General features: G+C 41.7%; 1 protein-coding gene across 3 annotated transcripts in view; it reads left to right on the top strand.

Moving 5' to 3' along the window:
- CNTN1 (contactin 1) overlaps positions 1 to 16,266 on the top strand; it is a 144,635-nt gene extending 128,369 nt beyond the window's left edge. For all 3 annotated transcript variants that reach the window (XM_083182702.1, XM_083182700.1, XM_083182701.1), the window contains 6 exons: positions 52 to 286; positions 1,845 to 1,951; positions 2,495 to 2,681; positions 5,475 to 5,587; positions 8,955 to 9,111; positions 12,584 to 16,266. In XM_083182702.1, the coding sequence (XP_083038828.1) occupies positions 52 to 286; positions 1,845 to 1,951; positions 2,495 to 2,681; positions 5,475 to 5,587; positions 8,955 to 9,111; positions 12,584 to 12,660 (876 nt within the window). In that variant the 3' untranslated portion in view covers positions 12,661 to 16,266. The remainder of the gene's footprint in view (positions 1 to 51; positions 287 to 1,844; positions 1,952 to 2,494; positions 2,682 to 5,474; positions 5,588 to 8,954; positions 9,112 to 12,583) is intronic.
- The last annotated feature ends 1,027 nt before the right edge of the window (positions 16,267 to 17,293 follow it).

The following is a 17,293-nucleotide window of genomic DNA, read 5'->3' as shown; positions in this document are numbered from 1 at the left end:
CAAGACAGTGTATAATTGATATGGGGATTACATAGTTCTTTTTCTCTACAGCCCTTAGCACGGGAGTATCATTATGGGGACAATTTTGGCTATATCGTTGCCTTTAAACCTTTTACTGAAAACGAATGGAGGAAAGTAACAGTTACCAATCCTGAAAGTGGCCGCTATGTACATAAAGATGACACCATTACTCCCGCTACCCAGTTTCAAGTAAAAGTAAAGGCCTTCAACAAAATTGGAGACGGCCCGTTCAGCAGCACAGCTATCATTTATTCAGCAGATGAAGGTAAGAAGGAACATTTCTGTCCCTGCTTATGTACAATTAAAAGAAATGTGTTGGGTTATTTTTCAGATAAGATGTTAGACCTGAGTTTACAACTTGTAATGTTCACATAAAGAATGACACATACAAAGTACATAGAGTATAACACAAGTTAAGAAACACAAAACACATAGCCACTATATTCTGCAGTAGTGTAACTCTGAATATTGTGATTATTTCATTATACGTAAATATCAGAGGGTACAAGGTGTGTTTATTTTCTATTCTCAGTATAGCTGGTAGCATAGTAATTAACCCCTATCTCCTCATTATTGGACGGAGGGCCTTATTCAGATCTGATCGCAGTACAAATTTGTTCTCAAAATGTGCAAAACCATGTTAACTGCAGGTGGGGCAGATGTAACATGTGCAGAGAGAGTTTAATTTGGGTGGGGTGTGTTGAAACTGAAATATAAATTGCAGTGTAAAAATAATGCAGCCAGTATTTACCCTGCACAGAAACAAAATAACTCACAAAACTCTATACATGTTACATGCATACCTGCAGTGCACATGGTTTTGCCCATTTTGAGAACAAATTTTACTGCAATCAGATCTGAATAAGGCCCTCTGTCCAATGATGAGGAGGAAGCTGTTCTGCTATCCTCGGCACATCTTACCTTACATGGTGGAATGGTGGTCAGAGCAGCTAGAACCCCTATATTAGGTCAAAGTGATATTCAGTAACATAAATAAACTAAAGTTTATTTTTTATATTTTATTTTTATATTTATTCTATACTTTAATTAAACAAATGAAATTACAGGGCATATGAGCATTGTCTGCATATTACAAACAACATCCACACACATATCTTTCCATCATTGGGCCAAGAAGTGACATTTTAATTGAATTTACAAATGATGTTAAGGATTTAATTACCATTGGTTATCCAGCCATTTCTTACAGTATGTCTTGTATGTATATTAGACTGTACAAAGAAGGGCAACTAAAATGGTGCATGGCCTACATCACAAAACGTACCAGGAAAGACTAAAATAACTTAATATGTATACTTTAGAGCAGAGAAGGGAAAGGGGAGACGTGATAGAAACGTTCAAATATATCAAGGGTACAGGTGGGAGACATTCTTCACAGGAAGAGGAGCAACAGAACACGAGGACATGCACTGACACTAGAGGGAGGAAGGTACAGGTGGGAGACATTCTTCACAGGAAGAGGAGCAACAGAACACGAGGACATGCACTGAAACTAGAGGGAGGAAGATTCAGGGGAAATGTGAGGAAGAATTACTTCACAGAAAGAGTAGTAGATAAGTGGAATAGCCTCCCATCAGAGGTGGTAGAGGCAAATACAGTAGTACAATTTAAACATGCTTGGGATAGGCATATTGATATCCTTACAAAAAATAAGGATCAAATATGGTTTGAGGTAACATGTTTAAAAAAGGGGCAGACTAGATGGGCCAAGTGGTTCTTATCTGCCATCAAATTCTATGTTTCTATATCTTCTCACTTCTCTATCTGGTTTTGAGCTATCTATTTTCCTGGTCTCTTCCCAGCTCCCACAGAACCCCCTACAGGAATGAAAGTTTTAGGAATACCAACATCTACTGAAGTAACTATATCATGGCAGCCAGTGATTGGGCAGACTATTCTTGGATACCAGGTGAGATTTCTAGTTGGATCATTTACAAATAAGTAACACAAGGGCATGTATTTGTCAAATTCTGTTTTACTAAGCCACAATGAATTACATACATGGCTTTATAATATACATTACAACACCCAGACTCACCTCACACATTATCTCAACATAAATTATCCTTACAACGCGGGACCCCAAACCCCACCCCCACGCGGTGTGGGGTCCCGCGTTGTAAGGATAATTTATATCCTTTTTTAAATATTGTGTATGTTTTTCATGTTTTGTGTCTTTTATTTCGCTATATTTTTAACCATGTATTAATAAAGGTTACATTTTAATAAAATCTCCTAAAGGTGCACCACAAAGTGACATTTCTTCCTGTCCATAAGTTCTGTTGTGATAAATCGATGTCCCGTGGTAGCACACCCTCCTTAAATATACTAATCTATACCACCAAATAGTTATTGAGGGGCCGCCCACTTACAAGTTCTTTTCTCTCCAATCTAAATTCACATGTCTGTTTTGGCAAGAAGTACTTTGAATGAATATCATTTTTGCTTACAGATCCGTTACTGGCGCAGTCAAGACAAACAAACTGCAGCGCACAGACTACAGCTGGAAAGTTTAGATACAGTAGTCAAGATTGAAGGATTGTTGCCAAATACCATCTACCACTCAGATGTATGTGCATACAACAGTGCAGGCGATGGGCCTAGAAGCCACAGCTTTAATTTCCACACCAGCAAAGCACGTAAGGCCAATCATCAACACACTTATTTTGTTGCTTCATTGAAATATTTGAAAATTATGTACAGTGTCTTAAGTATGAAACCCTATCATGGTTTCACACTTAAGATATTAAGTGCACACGTATACACATGTGCAGATTTGTATGTTACACCTACTTTTGCCTAAATACCTGACGGGTATCCTTTACTTGTCCTAGTGTGTGAGGCGGAGGCTAGTGTGGTAAGGTGTACTTGTGCACTTACTGTACCTTACTCCACATGCTTTTACCTTCAGGCCGCTCTGATAATGAACAGTGCACTGTTGTCCACTGCACCTGAAACTAAGCACAAGCAGGCTTCTGACTACAGTAGCATAGCTACCAGGATATGGTGTGCCACCTAGCTTAACTACACAGTGTCTGCCCTACAACTTTACAGAGTACAATCTCACAGAGTAGGTGTGCGTATCTACTTGGTAGTATGCAGACTTTATTGCTACTCCTATTAATTTGCACCATGAACCTAGATTTAGCAATAGAGACTCCCGATAGACAGAGAGGCCTCGATGATTGGCTTTAGGGCTTCACATATATTTGCAAATATTTGTAACCAAAATCTCTAAATTTGATAATCATGTGATCTAAATATAAATACTGATATCACACAATCACACATGTACATGGTGGTCAGCGGAAGTCTGATATTGCAGGGATTTGTTGATGAAGGTATCCCTCACTAGCAAACTGCTTATAACTTGCTGCTTGTCAATGCTTCTTGCCGTTTGTTTAATAAATATTAATTGCTGGAATTTTGTGCACAATAACAGACAACTGTTTCCACCAGGCCCCATGTGGACAGAGGCGTAACTAGAACTTTGTGGGCCCCATAGCAAAATTTATAATGGGGCCCCCCACAATGTCCTTACACATTATACAACACACCGCAATGCCCATTACACATGTGACACACCTTAATGCCCCTTGGACAATATGCAACACACCGCAATGCCCCTTACACAATATGTGACACATTGCAATGCCCCTTACATATTATGCGACACACCACAATGCCCCTTACACATTATGTGACAAACTGTAATACCCCTAAACAATATGCAACACATCGCAATGCCCCTTAAGCAATATGCAACACACCACAATGCCCATTGCACATCATGTGACACACTGCAATGCCCTTACACAATATGTGACACACTGTATTTCTCCTTACACATTATACCACATGCATCAATGCGCAACACACAAGATGTCACACACCATAATGCCTGTTATATATGGGATGTGGTCAGCATCCGGGCAGTCAGTATCCTGACTGCTGTCAATATACCGGGGACGGAACTTAAAAACAAATGGGGGGTGGACTCTTGCGGCACAGCAAGCCCCAGTGATTAACCCCAGTACTTAAACAGACTGCACTCTGCAAACATCATCTTAGCGGTGACACTTCCCGCAGACCCCGCCGGTGCGGGCTCCCCCAAGCCGCTGCAGGACAATGTAGCCATGTTAATGTTTGCTGCGATGCGGCATGCTGCGCCGGCCTGTGACTACTTGTAACTGGTGATCGCTCCATTAATTTCTAATGGTACAATCACCGCCTGTGAATAGTCACAGCATTCCAGATGGCAGCAAACATTAACATTGTATAGGTCAGATAAAAGAACACATTAAAAAAAAACCCACAAGAAAACTGTAAATAAAACTTTTACATTTATGCTTTCAATATAATCATATAACTGCTGCTGTTGCAACCAAGCAAACCAGCAGCAGCCTGCAAGATTGCCTTCTTCCTCACTATGTCCCAGCCCCAGGCACTCTGCTGGCAGCGGGGGCGGATAACCTTCAGTTCCATTCCGTTCCAGAGCCTGTCCAGCAGACTCTGAGTGTCTCACTTCTTCTGCTTTTCTCCCCGTCCGGCTTCTCCCTCACGGCGCTACCCGCCCGGCTTCTCCCTCACTGCGCAACCTGCGTGACCCCGCACGACACCTCATGCTCCCAGGGGATGGCGCGCAAATGCAGGTGGCTGACGCGGCTAACAAAATACTAAAACTACAGGTTGGTGCAGGGGATTGCTTGTTGTCCATGGGGCCCCCCCAGCCGCCGGGCCCCATAGCAGCTGCACACTCGGTAGTTCCGCCACTGCATGTGGATATATTAGCCTTTTAACCACTTATTAATACTTCAATTCTGCTGTGTATATTTGTTACATATTTGTTTGTCACACTCATTTGTAAACATTGTTCGATTGTACAGAGATATTGTATGAAAACAATATAGAAATGTACATCGTGCTACCACATTATCAAGCTTAAATGGCATACATTTAATAATTTAATAATGTCACTTTTCTAACAATTAATACCCATGGCAACCTATCAGCTGCTACATATAATTTGATCAAATGAACTTTGTAAATGTTACCTCAAAGCTGATTGGTTGTCATGAACAACTTCTCCACTAGCTCCCCCATAGTGTCAGATAGAAACATGGGAAAAGAAAAATATTAGAGACGAGTCCTCTTTTTTGTGGTACCACTTCTTGTCTGAACTTTTTTGTAATGTTATATCTTGGGAGGAGTAGATCTCAAATATATTTATCATCACCAAACTCAACTATGGTTTTAATGTTGTGGTCTACTATGAGGTATATATTTTCATTGATTATGAAACAGATATTTTATATCTTATCAGTCTGCATCTGTTTCTCAGTTAATGCATTACAACATTTTTAGAACTGTAACCTGATTATCTTAGTTTTTATTTGTGCTCACACACTTATATTGGACCTTTTTTCCTCCAGCTCCAAGTCAGAAACCTCAAATTATAAGTGCTGTGAAGTCTGGCTCCCAGTATATCATCACTTGGCAACACGTGACGCCGTTATCCAATGAATCTGCAGTAGATGGATACAAAGTATGTTCTGCCCATCTTTATAACGAATGTATCATTGCTTGTGTTCCTTAGCCTATTACTGTACACAGAAACCAAAGATGTACTAACGCTGGCTGTGTAACTGTCTTGAAACAACTAAGAAATTATATAAAATAGGAACGGCTTCTTCTAAAAGTAAATCATTTGAATTAAACAATATAAAAGAATAATAAACCATGTGGAATTCCATATTAAAATTACATATAATGTGTACTTATTTAGAAATATAAAATCAAACAAAGCACAATACAACTGAATGCATGTAGATAATATGAGATGTACTAGGGGGGTTATTCTGAGAATTCACAGCTTTGCAAGACCACCAAACCCGCCTTGCGATTGGTGGCCTGGCCGACACCCATTCGCAGCATGTGTTTGCATGTACTGGCTGCGAATAGATGTTTAACATAGACATTCATTTGCTGGCTGCGGGGAAACACCAACATATTTTGATGGTCGATGACCATCAAAAGATGTGGTGCATGCACGCATATCTAAAGTGACTCTCAGGTCACTTATATATGTGTGCACTTTCGGACTGAAATAGGCGGGCAGCTGACATCTGGTGATGTCAGCTGCCCCCCGGCGCCCACTTCACCTGGCAAATACCATGGCAACAGCCAGCACTTTCATGGAATCACCCATGAAAAGCTGGGCATTACCATAAACGAGTACCCCATCCTGCCACCCCCCAACCCCCCCTCCCGCGGCCACTGTGCACAATGTTGGGTGCGTGCGTACAGACCTGAATAGGATCCTAGGGCATCTCCAATACCATTTAGCAGCGAGTTATAAGGTAGCAAGCATACAGTAGTCCCAATTGGGGAGTAGATGGTTATGTTCCAACAAATTCACATGGGTGGGTGTAGGGTAAACCTGGGGGACTGTGCAGTTCTGTTGCCGCCTTGGAAAGCCTCTGAATATTGGTGGGAAATCAGTGGCGTAACTAGAAATTTTGCTCCCCCAAGCCAAAACATTTTCTAGCTCCCACAGCACCCCCCCCCCCCCCGCGCTGTGGGACCATAGCTACGCCACTGGGTTATATATATAAATATATATATACTGTATATATCTCTAGTCCAACAACTGCCCCGGTTCCATATCCTGATAAACACAATCGTCTATAAATGAAGGCACTCTGAGACTTTTCACATCAAGTACAGATGTATTTGATTTGAAAAGTCTCCGAGTGCCTTCATTTATGGATGATTATATAGCGTAGAGCGGGCCGGCACTCCAAGCTACTGCATAAAGTACTTGCCGGGTGCCTTCTGAATTGAACATGTGCAGCGTGTTCACAAATATCAGCACAGGTCAGTGTCACTCTGGTCTTGTAGCTGTAGGCATTAAATAAATCACGCCATGCACAGAGTTTGAAAGCTTTTAAACTCTGTGCATGGCGTGATTTCTTTTATACCTACAGCTACAAGACCGGAGTGATGCTGACTTGTGCTGATGGATGACATATATATACACACTACTAGGGTCGAAGACTCAGGGTTTTGTTTTGGGAGAAGACTCAGCGTGGGAGGGTTTTTTGGGAGAAGACTCAGGGTGGGTGGGTGGGAGGGAGAAGACTCAGGGTGGGTGGGTGGTCGGGAGAAGACTCAGGGTGGGTGGGTGGGAGGGAGAAGACTCAGGGTGGGTTGAGATGACTCAGGGTGGGTGGGTGTTAGGGAGGAAGAAGACTCAGGGTGGGAGGGAGGGAGAAGACTCTTTTGGGGTGGGAGGAAGAAGACTCAGGGTGGGTGGGTGGGTGGGAGAAGGAAGACTCAGGGTGGGTGGGTGGATGGGAGGGAGAAGACTCTTGGGAGGGAGAAGACTCAGGGTGGGTGGGTCGGTGGGAGGTAGAAGACTCAGGGTGGGTGGGTGGGTTGTTTGGGAGGGAGGGAGGGAAGGAGAAGACTCAGGGTTTAGGACTCTGGGTGAGAGAGAGGAACGCAGGGTGGGTAAGGACCAGGGTGAGAGGGCAGGATGGAATGGGGTGCAGATTGAGAGAGGAGTAGCATGCTGAGAGGGGGGAAATGGATAGAAGGGTTCCATGGTGAGGTGGGGGTTTCAGGATGGGAAAGAATAACATGGTGAGACAGGAATGTAGAGTGGAAGAAGGTGCAGGGTGGGGGGGTCCTAGTTCATGGTGGGGGGTTTCAGGGTCAGAGAGCAGCATGGAAGAGAGCTCACCAGAAGGAAAAAGAGCCGGTCGGGTTACAGCATGGAGGAGAGCCAGGCTCTGGGCATAGCATGAAGACGAAGCAGGCTCTTGCAGCGGCACGGAGGAGAGCCTGCCTTCGGGGGCAGCACAGAGAAGGACCAGGCTCCCACAGCGGCAAGCCGGAGAGCTGGACTCTGGGGTCAGCAGGCAGGGAGCTGGGCTTTGGCGGTGGTGAGGAGCGGCGGTGGTGGGGGGAGGGGCGGCGGTGGTGGGGGGCGGGCCTGCCTGCCTCCGGGGACTGCAGGGAGGAGGACTTGACCAAGCACCCGCAGTGGCAAGGAGGAGAATCGGAGACGGCAAACAGGCAGTCAGGCTCCGGCAGCAGCAGGAGCCGTGCACGCCTCCAGGGATAGAAGGAAGAACAAAGTACCAGCGGCAGGCAGGGCTTTGGGGGCAGCAGAGCTGGGCTCACACTGCCGCTGCAGCAGGCAGACAGGAGAGCCCGGAAGCAAGGACAGAGCAGCAGGCTGGCCACTCCATCTGCCTCATGCTGCTCAGTTCTTTTAAATTATAAAAAAACACTTCCTGCCTGTGCGGCAGCAGCAGGCAGCACGCAACCAGTCACACACAAGTAATTTGTGACTTGTCAGAGACTCTTCTATTTATCACTCAGTGCGCCGGGCGGGTACCGGCGCCCACGCAGCTCCCGCTCCCCCAAGCAGCAGCGGGGGCTGCCCTACACTAGCTACGCCACTGTGGGAAATGTCTTTTTTAGGAGAAAGCAATGTCCAAAGTGTCCATAAAGTGATCTTCGTAGTAGTATGTTGTGCAAATAAATTAGCTCAGGCTCATCACGTTTCCCTGGGATTAACCTCCCAGCTTTAAGGGTACATTACAGTTTAATATACTGTAACAAATAAAGTACAGTAACTCTGGTAAAGATAAAAAGCATTGGTTTTGTAGTGTAACCCTAGTTCTGCCTATGGTAGTTACAGCTTTATTAATGTCTGCCTATGATAACTATAAGGATTATAATATTGTATAAGAATTGTTGTGGGAGTTGTTTTTTGTCCTCCATTGGAAGTCAAACCTATTCCATTAAAAAAAAAGTTAACAATCTAGATCTGTCACCATAAATATTATCATTACAAACACGTATGTCCAGCATGTATTTAACTAAACTTGTCTATCTTCCAGGTTCTGTACAGACCAAATGGAGAACACAACGGCAGGGTGTTGTCAACTGCAAAACATTCTATAGAACTGCCAGCCCCCAAGGAAGGAGAGTACATTGTAGAAGTTAGAGCCGTCAGTAAAGGAGGAGATGGAGCCGTTGCTTTCATCAAACTTTCTAGTAAGTGTCTTCACTTCTGATTTAGTTTATAGAGAAGAGCAAATGCAGTATGAATATGTAACCTGGAAACAAACAAATGTGATAATGTCTGAGTCAAACTCAAGTCCAAATGTGAATGGATCCTGGAAATAGAACGCACACTGCACACGTTTGCTGCAGTCACACCAAACAGCCCCTTTTGGCACGCCAGGTCACTTTAGAATTTAAAATAGAAAATTTAGAATTTGTTAGCGCTGGGTGTTTTTTTTAATTTTTGTTGTTGATAAAAATGCGTCTTTGCAACAGTGTGGCTAAGATGCACCAGTTGACTGTGACACTTGTACAGATGGAGAATTGCTCATCCAGCCCTCTGTGTTCCATCTCGAAAGGCATGCTAAGGCGTATCTCTCTGGCGAGCTGGCCGGCTTGATAAGTGCGGCTCCACTGTATTTTTGTGTGTGACCGAGTCTCTGAATCGGTATGCAAAGTGCTACAATGCAGCAGCAGCAGCAGCTTTTTTCCAATACAAGCTTTGTTCTGCTCCATATACAGACCCAGTCACACACACATATATAAGGATAACTTAGTTGCAATTATAGCAAACTCTCAGCAAGTTGGATAAGGAAGAGGCAAAATACAAAGTTAAACAGATCTAAGGTCAGGGTAGGTGGCAAATAAACATAGTCAGTCAGATGTCACAAACACAAGAGCTGGATAGTACAAATGGATCCTAGATCAGAGAAGCACAACTAAAGATGAAGCTGTCAGTGGCAATGACACACCAGTGCATGTTTTAGTGAGCGTGAACAAGTGAGATACTGATTGCACAGAAGTATGTGATCAGCAAAAAGTGTGCCTCCTTACAGCTGCAGTATAAAGAGTGTGCCAGTAGCTAGTTATGCAGACACAATTCAGTATTTCCAGGGCATGGATTATTATGAAAGATATGTTGTGTTCCAAAAACAACATAATTTCTTCTAGATGCAAAGCTACTATATCTTCTAAATAAATGTACTCCGAACTCTCTCTCAAGCCCAAAGAGGGCATTGACCAATATGGGAGAGAAGCAGGGAAATTACTCTTCTGTTATGCTAAATAGACTGATGTAACAGTGGTAGAGGTAACTAGGGTATGGTATTGGTAAATCAGAAGTGCTATGTGTCTTAGGGGCAGATTTATTAACCTGGGAGAAGAGATAAACTGGAGATAAAGTGGAGAAAAGGTAAAAGGAGATAAAGCACCAGCCAATCAACTCCCAACTGCGTTTTTCAAACACAGCTGATTGGCAGGTGCTTTATTTCCTTTTACCTTTTCTCCGCTTTATCTCCATTTTATCTCTTCTCCAAGCTTAATAATACCCCTTTTACACCAAAATCCCTGGTCGGACCCTGGTCTTTGAACACGGGAGTTTCCAGGGTTGGACCCAGCTTCATACCCAATTTACACAGCACTGTGACCCAGGTCGGACCCAGGTCTGCGCCGTTTACACTGAACCTGGGTCAGCACTGCTTTTCCCTATGAATGACATAAAAAATGTCCATTTTAGGACTGATAAACTGGCATCCAACTTTCCCTCAATGATTTTAAATAAAAATTAAAAGACATGACAAGTTAGCATTGAAAAATGTTGGTTTGTTTATTTAGTAAAATCATTTTCAAAAAGTTTTATTCAGTGCTCAAGCGCACATAGCGGTATAAAGGTGCAGCATCACCCATGTGCTCTCCCCAGCCCCCTCCCCTGCAGCAGCAGACCGAATCTCCCATGTGCTCCCCCCCCCCCAAAATAATAATAATAATAATAATATAAATGATACTGCATCTAATTATGATTTCTGTGTGCACTGCCCGTATCCTTCCTGGCTGCTGTCTTTTGCCACTGCAGCGCACTGTGGAAAGGCGTCCAGCACTTCTGGTATCCTTTCAGCACTACCCGGATGTCCCAACCTGGGTTGGGACCATTTACACCGCCCACAACCTAGGTCCAACCAGTGTTCAACCCTGGTCAGGACCTGGGTAGGAGACCAGTGTTACTGGACCTGGGTTGGCCCCTTTTACACCAAGGCTGACCTGGGTCCGACCTGGGTCCAACCTGGGTTATTCCTTGGTGTAAAAGGGGTATATCTGCCCCTTAATCTTTCTACAGAGGTGCATCTCTATGTGCAAACCACCATAGAATAACCCAAGCTATGCCCCCAGATTGTGCTGTGTTCTAGCCAGTGTGATGGACACTTTAGCATTCAAATATGCTGTGGCAGTTTATAAAATATAAGTGTGAGGAACTGTAGTTCGGCAATCACACAGGATAGGAGGACAATGTATAACAGCAACTTTTTTTGCACAAACAGCACATGCAAGTGCAATACACTAGTCTAAATAACCACTGCAAACTATAATACATTAACTAACATGCTATGTAATTACCAGTCTGAATAATACTCCACATAATGTCTACTGTATATCAGTCCAGAGTCCCACAAGCAAGCAGAGCTCTATGTCTCTCTATGAAGCAGGGAGAGTTCAGACACAAATAATCCTGTAACCAGGCTCACTGCTATCGTCCTCACACTGCCTATGTTCAGGTATTTGTGTTAAGGATACTAGCCGCTTGGACAAACTCCACTGCCACGGTAGGGTTCTAGGTCTTAGTTACCCTGTTCTGGCAGGCAATACCACAGAACCAGCAAGCTACCCCATATCGGGGTCTTACCTTTAACATATCCTCAAGGGTTCAACATTTTTTTCAGCAGGCCAATAGAATATCTTTTTTAGGTTTTGGTAGAGGGCAGTCTGTTGATGCTATGTGGGAGTCGGTCGCACAAGACAGGAGAATAAATATGTTTTATACCACGTTGGAATATAATGGCCCCCTGTCAGTATTTTATTACTTGGTGTAAGCCCAATTATTGTTAGGGGTGTGCTACCACAGACAAATATTGGCTAGACTAATAACAGGGTAGAGGAAGGTTTGTCTAGGTGTGGTGCACCAGGAGAGGAAAGATACCTGCTTTTTTAACACACACTTTATTCACTTTGTTTGGGTTATATGTTGTGTTGTATATGATTTGCAGTTTTAAACATGTTTATTAAAAGTTACATTTTAGAGGTATCTTTCCTCTCCTGGTGCACCACACCTAGACAAACCTTGCTCTACCCTGTTATCAGTCTTTCAATACTACTGTATGGATGTTTATACACCCCACACAATATGTGCTGCTCCGTTAAAAACACTATTTTTTTCCAGGATAGACCTAGCATTCATTGATGCCCATTAAGGGGTGCTCTTTGCTTATTGGCTCTGCAGAACTAGGGGTTGGAGATGGGAGGGTAGAAGGCCAGGTTCAGTAAAAGTAATCAATTATCCTTATGCAAAAGCGGTACAGTGCAATATGGTACCTCCCATTTGGTTACAGCTAGCATCTATTTGCCAGGATTCATGCTCCTTCAAATAATTATTGTTCAGAATAAATATTTCCTTTTTTTTTTTTCATTGCAGGTGATACAGCGGGAATACTTCCCAGTATTCTTGGTATACTCCTACCAACTTTTGTCCTGGTTTACCTGGAATTCTGAATGTAGGCCTCTTTAAAACGTCCTGAGTGCAGTGTACTCCTTTCCCATCTTTGGAGGATAATATCATTCTATGACTACTGCGGCACCACCTTAAGCCAAAAATGAATAAAAAAAACCCAACAACAAATATATATATTACCCAACAGGTTTATTATGAACTTTAAAGAGGATTAAGGCATTCAGGAACTCCTCCGTGGGATCATTTTCAAGGATAAGAGATCATTTTTAACTTGTTCCAATATGCCTTATGAAACACTTACGCCAATCTGTGACGGTTGCATGATCAAACGGGGCAAGTTGCAGTGTTAAATTACAATAACTTAGACTGTACCGTGAGTCGCCATCCATAGGCGAATAAACTTTAATAAATTGTGAAATATACTAGAGATACAAATGTGGTATGTGTAAGAGTAACTACATCTGTCTGTACTATCTGTTTTGCGTGCTACATATTTTTGAATGAACCCTGTCCTGGGCTTTAGACAAACAGTCAGATCAAAAACATTGTATTAGAACTTAATTTCTAAAACAATTGAATGTAGATTCATATTGCTGAAAATGACAATTGAATATAAGAGATTTACACATATCGTTGTGCAGGCAATGTGATACAGGTTGAGTCTCCCATATACAAAATTCCAAAATATGAAATGTTTTGAACATGACTGAGGTAGTGACACCTTTGCTTTCTGATGGCTCAGTGTACCCAACCTTTGTTTTTATGCACAAAATTATATAAAAAAAATATATAAAAATGACCTTCAGGCTGTGTGTATAAGATGTATATGGAACATAAATGCTTTCTGTGCTTAAACTTGGGTCCCATCCCGAAGATATGTCGTTATGGTATGCAATTATTCCAAATTACGGAAAAATCCAATATCAAAAATATTTCTGGTCCCAAGCATTTTGAATATAGGAGACTCATCCTGTAAAATGATCCTAATACCAGAGTGACCCATTACTTGGGAGTGCTTTGTTACACTGTAAATAGTGCAATAAATGGCTCACTTATGAATGTATAGTATATATAGCATATAAAACACAGTTAAAAAGTAGCAAACCACTCATATATTTAAAAAAAAAAAAAAAATGTATGTACAATAGGAAAACTTGCAAAGCCATGACTACTAAGAATGAGAAATATTATACAGTCAGACTTTGATTTCCTAGAACTCCTTGTGGTGTGGGCTGCTGGGTAAGCACCCATCCAAAATAGAGGAAGCACTTTTTACCAAAGCTGCACATACTGTATCACTCAGTCAGGTACATTGGAAAATACTGGATGAGGACATATGTGAAATTACAGGTAGCTGTAAAGAAAAGTTGGTGTTGCCATTAGCAACCAATCAGATCTCTCTTTTTTAAGTACAGTTTACATTTTAAAAGTGAACATCTGATTTGTTGCTGTGAATACTGCCACCTTTGGTACGCTGTGTAGTACTGCATATTCCACATGGACAAATGGCATCATCGGGTGTTCCCAAGTGGGAGGGACATGATCCCTCGCCCTGCACTGACTCCACCTACTGAATTATATGTCACTGAAAAGTTAGGCATGATTGTGAAGTTTGTCTAGAAGTAATGTGCTCCATCTTCAATTTAATAACCGTCCGATGGTATGATTGCTAGGGTTTTATTTAATTCAGAATGATTTTTTTTCTATTCTAACCAGAAATTGAATTAATATGAAAGCTTTTCTTGATTCGATGTGTAGATGTATAAGCATTTATTGCCTATGTTACGTGAAGCAAATACAGTAGTCATGCTATTACGATGCCCATTGCTGGCAATGGGATTTCCCAGTCTCTCCCGTCTACAGTTTGAATGTTGGTGCAGATGTAGAAAAACATAATAGTCAAACTACATCTGTAAAAAATTATGTAAATTTTAATGTTATTGTGAAATTATAAAAAAGTCACCTATACATGTTGTGTATTATTTAAAGTTTCCAAATCACACACGTCGTGCATCGATCAAATGAGTTCAACCAGAAAAATAGACGTTTTGATTGGATTTTATTTGTCAATTTCCTTGTAGAGATAGTTCTCCAGTGACGTCATTATGGACAAAGAACATGATATCAAGCTGTTAATTCCGTATGGTATGGTATGGTACGGTAAATGTAAATGTGAATTTATTCCAGAATAGTTGTGTAGAGTTGATGATGTGGTCCAGCTTGTGGTATAGTTATATAAGTTGAAAAAGTATATTAGGAGAAACAAAGTGAATGATGATAAACACAACCACTACCGCTCTGAAAGTTTGTGTTACTGACACTTCCGAAATTAATGAATGTGTTTGTTCTGACTTTGTCTATGATTTTTGTACTGTTCGGTCATACTTATTTTAAAGTTGTGCTTCAGTATTCAGTTCATGTGTGAATGGTACAACTCAGTATTATAAAACCGGGTCTAGTAATAGTGTATAATGTTTCAGCTTATTTCCAAGAAATATGAAATTGTATTCTTTTCTATCATTAGCACAACCTTGTTATCTGATCGGGGATTATGTTATCTTTATAGTCAATACCATAGACGTCTTTAATAAATAGATTCAGAATTAAAACAAATCTGTGATTCTACTGTGTACCCCTGTCTTTAATTTTTATATTTTTTTGTATTGCCTACATACATGAACAATATCTCACTGTTGTTTAAATCACTTAGGTGTCAGTATAGTAAGCAATTACCGAGACAGAGCTTTTTATTTAATACATTTACAGTACCAAGAAATATAAAATGCTAAATGGGAAGTATCACTGTTTCTAAAATAAATATGTAGTGCAAGGCTTTTCTGGCAGGGTACATAATGAATACTCATGTAGATGGATCAGGTGTGCAGCCCCAAAGGGTATTACTAGTGGACCCATGATTTGGGGCGCAGTGCCTCTCCTGTTCCATTATTGCACTGTAGTTATACCATAACTATGCTTTGTCTTGCAGATTTCGCTTTTCATAGGAAAGTGATGCATCCCAGTAGTATGCTAAAGCACAGGCGCACGTTTCATTTGCATAGTTCCCATCTTCAGTTTATATCTGTGAACCCTTAATCTCAATGATTGTTTTGCCAAACTCTTAAAGGCCTTTTATTTTTTTTATTTTTATAATGCAGAAATAAATAGAATAATAGCTGTTATTTTTTTTTCTTTAGTTCTGGGGCATTTAAAGGGAAGTCTGTGCTCCTGTCTATCTGTAAAATAAGCAATTAAAAAGTTTCAGCCAGACCTGGGAATGCATCAAAATTGTGCTTTTCACCTTTACAGCCAAGACTGCTACCTTGATTTTCAACTTTCTGTGAGCAAATGTAACTAAATATATCAACTATTTAAAGCCGAGCTTCTAATTATAACAAGATAAATGTTATTTTTCCCTTTACAATGCTAAAGTGACAATATGTTATTTTGTTAGTTGCATTTTTTAACTTTAGTCGTTTACTTATTTTTAAGTGGACTAGGCAGAGTTCTGTTATAATTTACTTTGAGTGGCATTGGTCAAAATTAATTATCAGTATTACTTACAGTGTAACTGCTGGCTTTCAAATTTACCAAAATGTTATGTTTTGTTAAAAAAAAAAATCACCAAAATAAAGGCATTTCACAAACTATGTTTCCTATTGAGTAATGTTTTTATTCTTATTTATTTTGTATGTAGCGTTATTAACAGGAATGGACCACCTGTGCGAGTTAACATGGAAAGAGTGGCAAAAATGCAGGTGTGCCATTTCCTGAGGCATGTATATGCTTTCAGCTGCGATAATGTCCATAGAAAAACATGGCGCCAGCAATGCTACTGCCACAGCCAGTCTGTGTGTCACCATAAGTCAATCCCAGGAGTCACTATTCCTCATTATTATGTTGGTGCTACATATGACTATAGAATTGCAGCACTGGTAGGCATCTGTCTTATTTGCTAGGTGGCATCTTCACTTGCAATGATTAGCAGTTGAGTATGCATTTCTGTACAAATATAAATCAGACCCTACAGGTATATGACTTTAGTTGTGACTAAAATACAACTATTTTCAGTTACATAGTAACATAGGGTACTTGTGTACTAGCACTGCACCCACGATAATTTGTCGCCTGATTTTTGCTCGCATCGCATGCCATACAGCCGATGGCATGCGATACGATGCGATTTTGCCCCTTATACGTTGTTAAATTGTATAAGCACCCTAATGTTAAATACACCCCCACGCCACCCCCCAAGTATAAATGTGAACCTGATGCGTGGCGAGTGCAGTGAGCCCGCGAGGGGCGGCGGTACTCGTCCTACGACCTTTTCATACCCCCACTATCCACGTCGGTGCGGAGTTAATTTTATAAAGTGTGGCGAGCCTCCGAGCCCCAAGCGTGTCGAGCGCAGCGAACCCCGAGAGGGGACGCGTATACCTGTGAAGCTCTGCGCGTCCGCTCGCCACACTTTATAAAATCAACTCCACACCGACGTGGATAGTGGGGGTTTGAAAATGTCGTAGGACGCTTACCGCCACCCCTCGCTGGCTCGCTGCTCTCGCCACGCTTTGGGTTCACGTTTATACTTGGGGGGGGTGGCGTGGGGGTGCATTTAACATTGTAAGCACCCATTAGGGTGCTTATACAAGTTATAATGGCATCCCATCGCATTGTATG

The sequence above is a fragment of the Crinia signifera genome, chromosome 4 (genome assembly GCF_055691185.1).
Source record: "Crinia signifera chromosome 4, ASM5569118v1, whole genome shotgun sequence".
NCBI lineage: Eukaryota > Metazoa > Chordata > Amphibia > Anura > Myobatrachidae > Crinia > Crinia signifera.
Note: the sequence above shows the minus strand (reverse complement) of the source record. Positions and strands in the feature narration are given on the sequence as shown.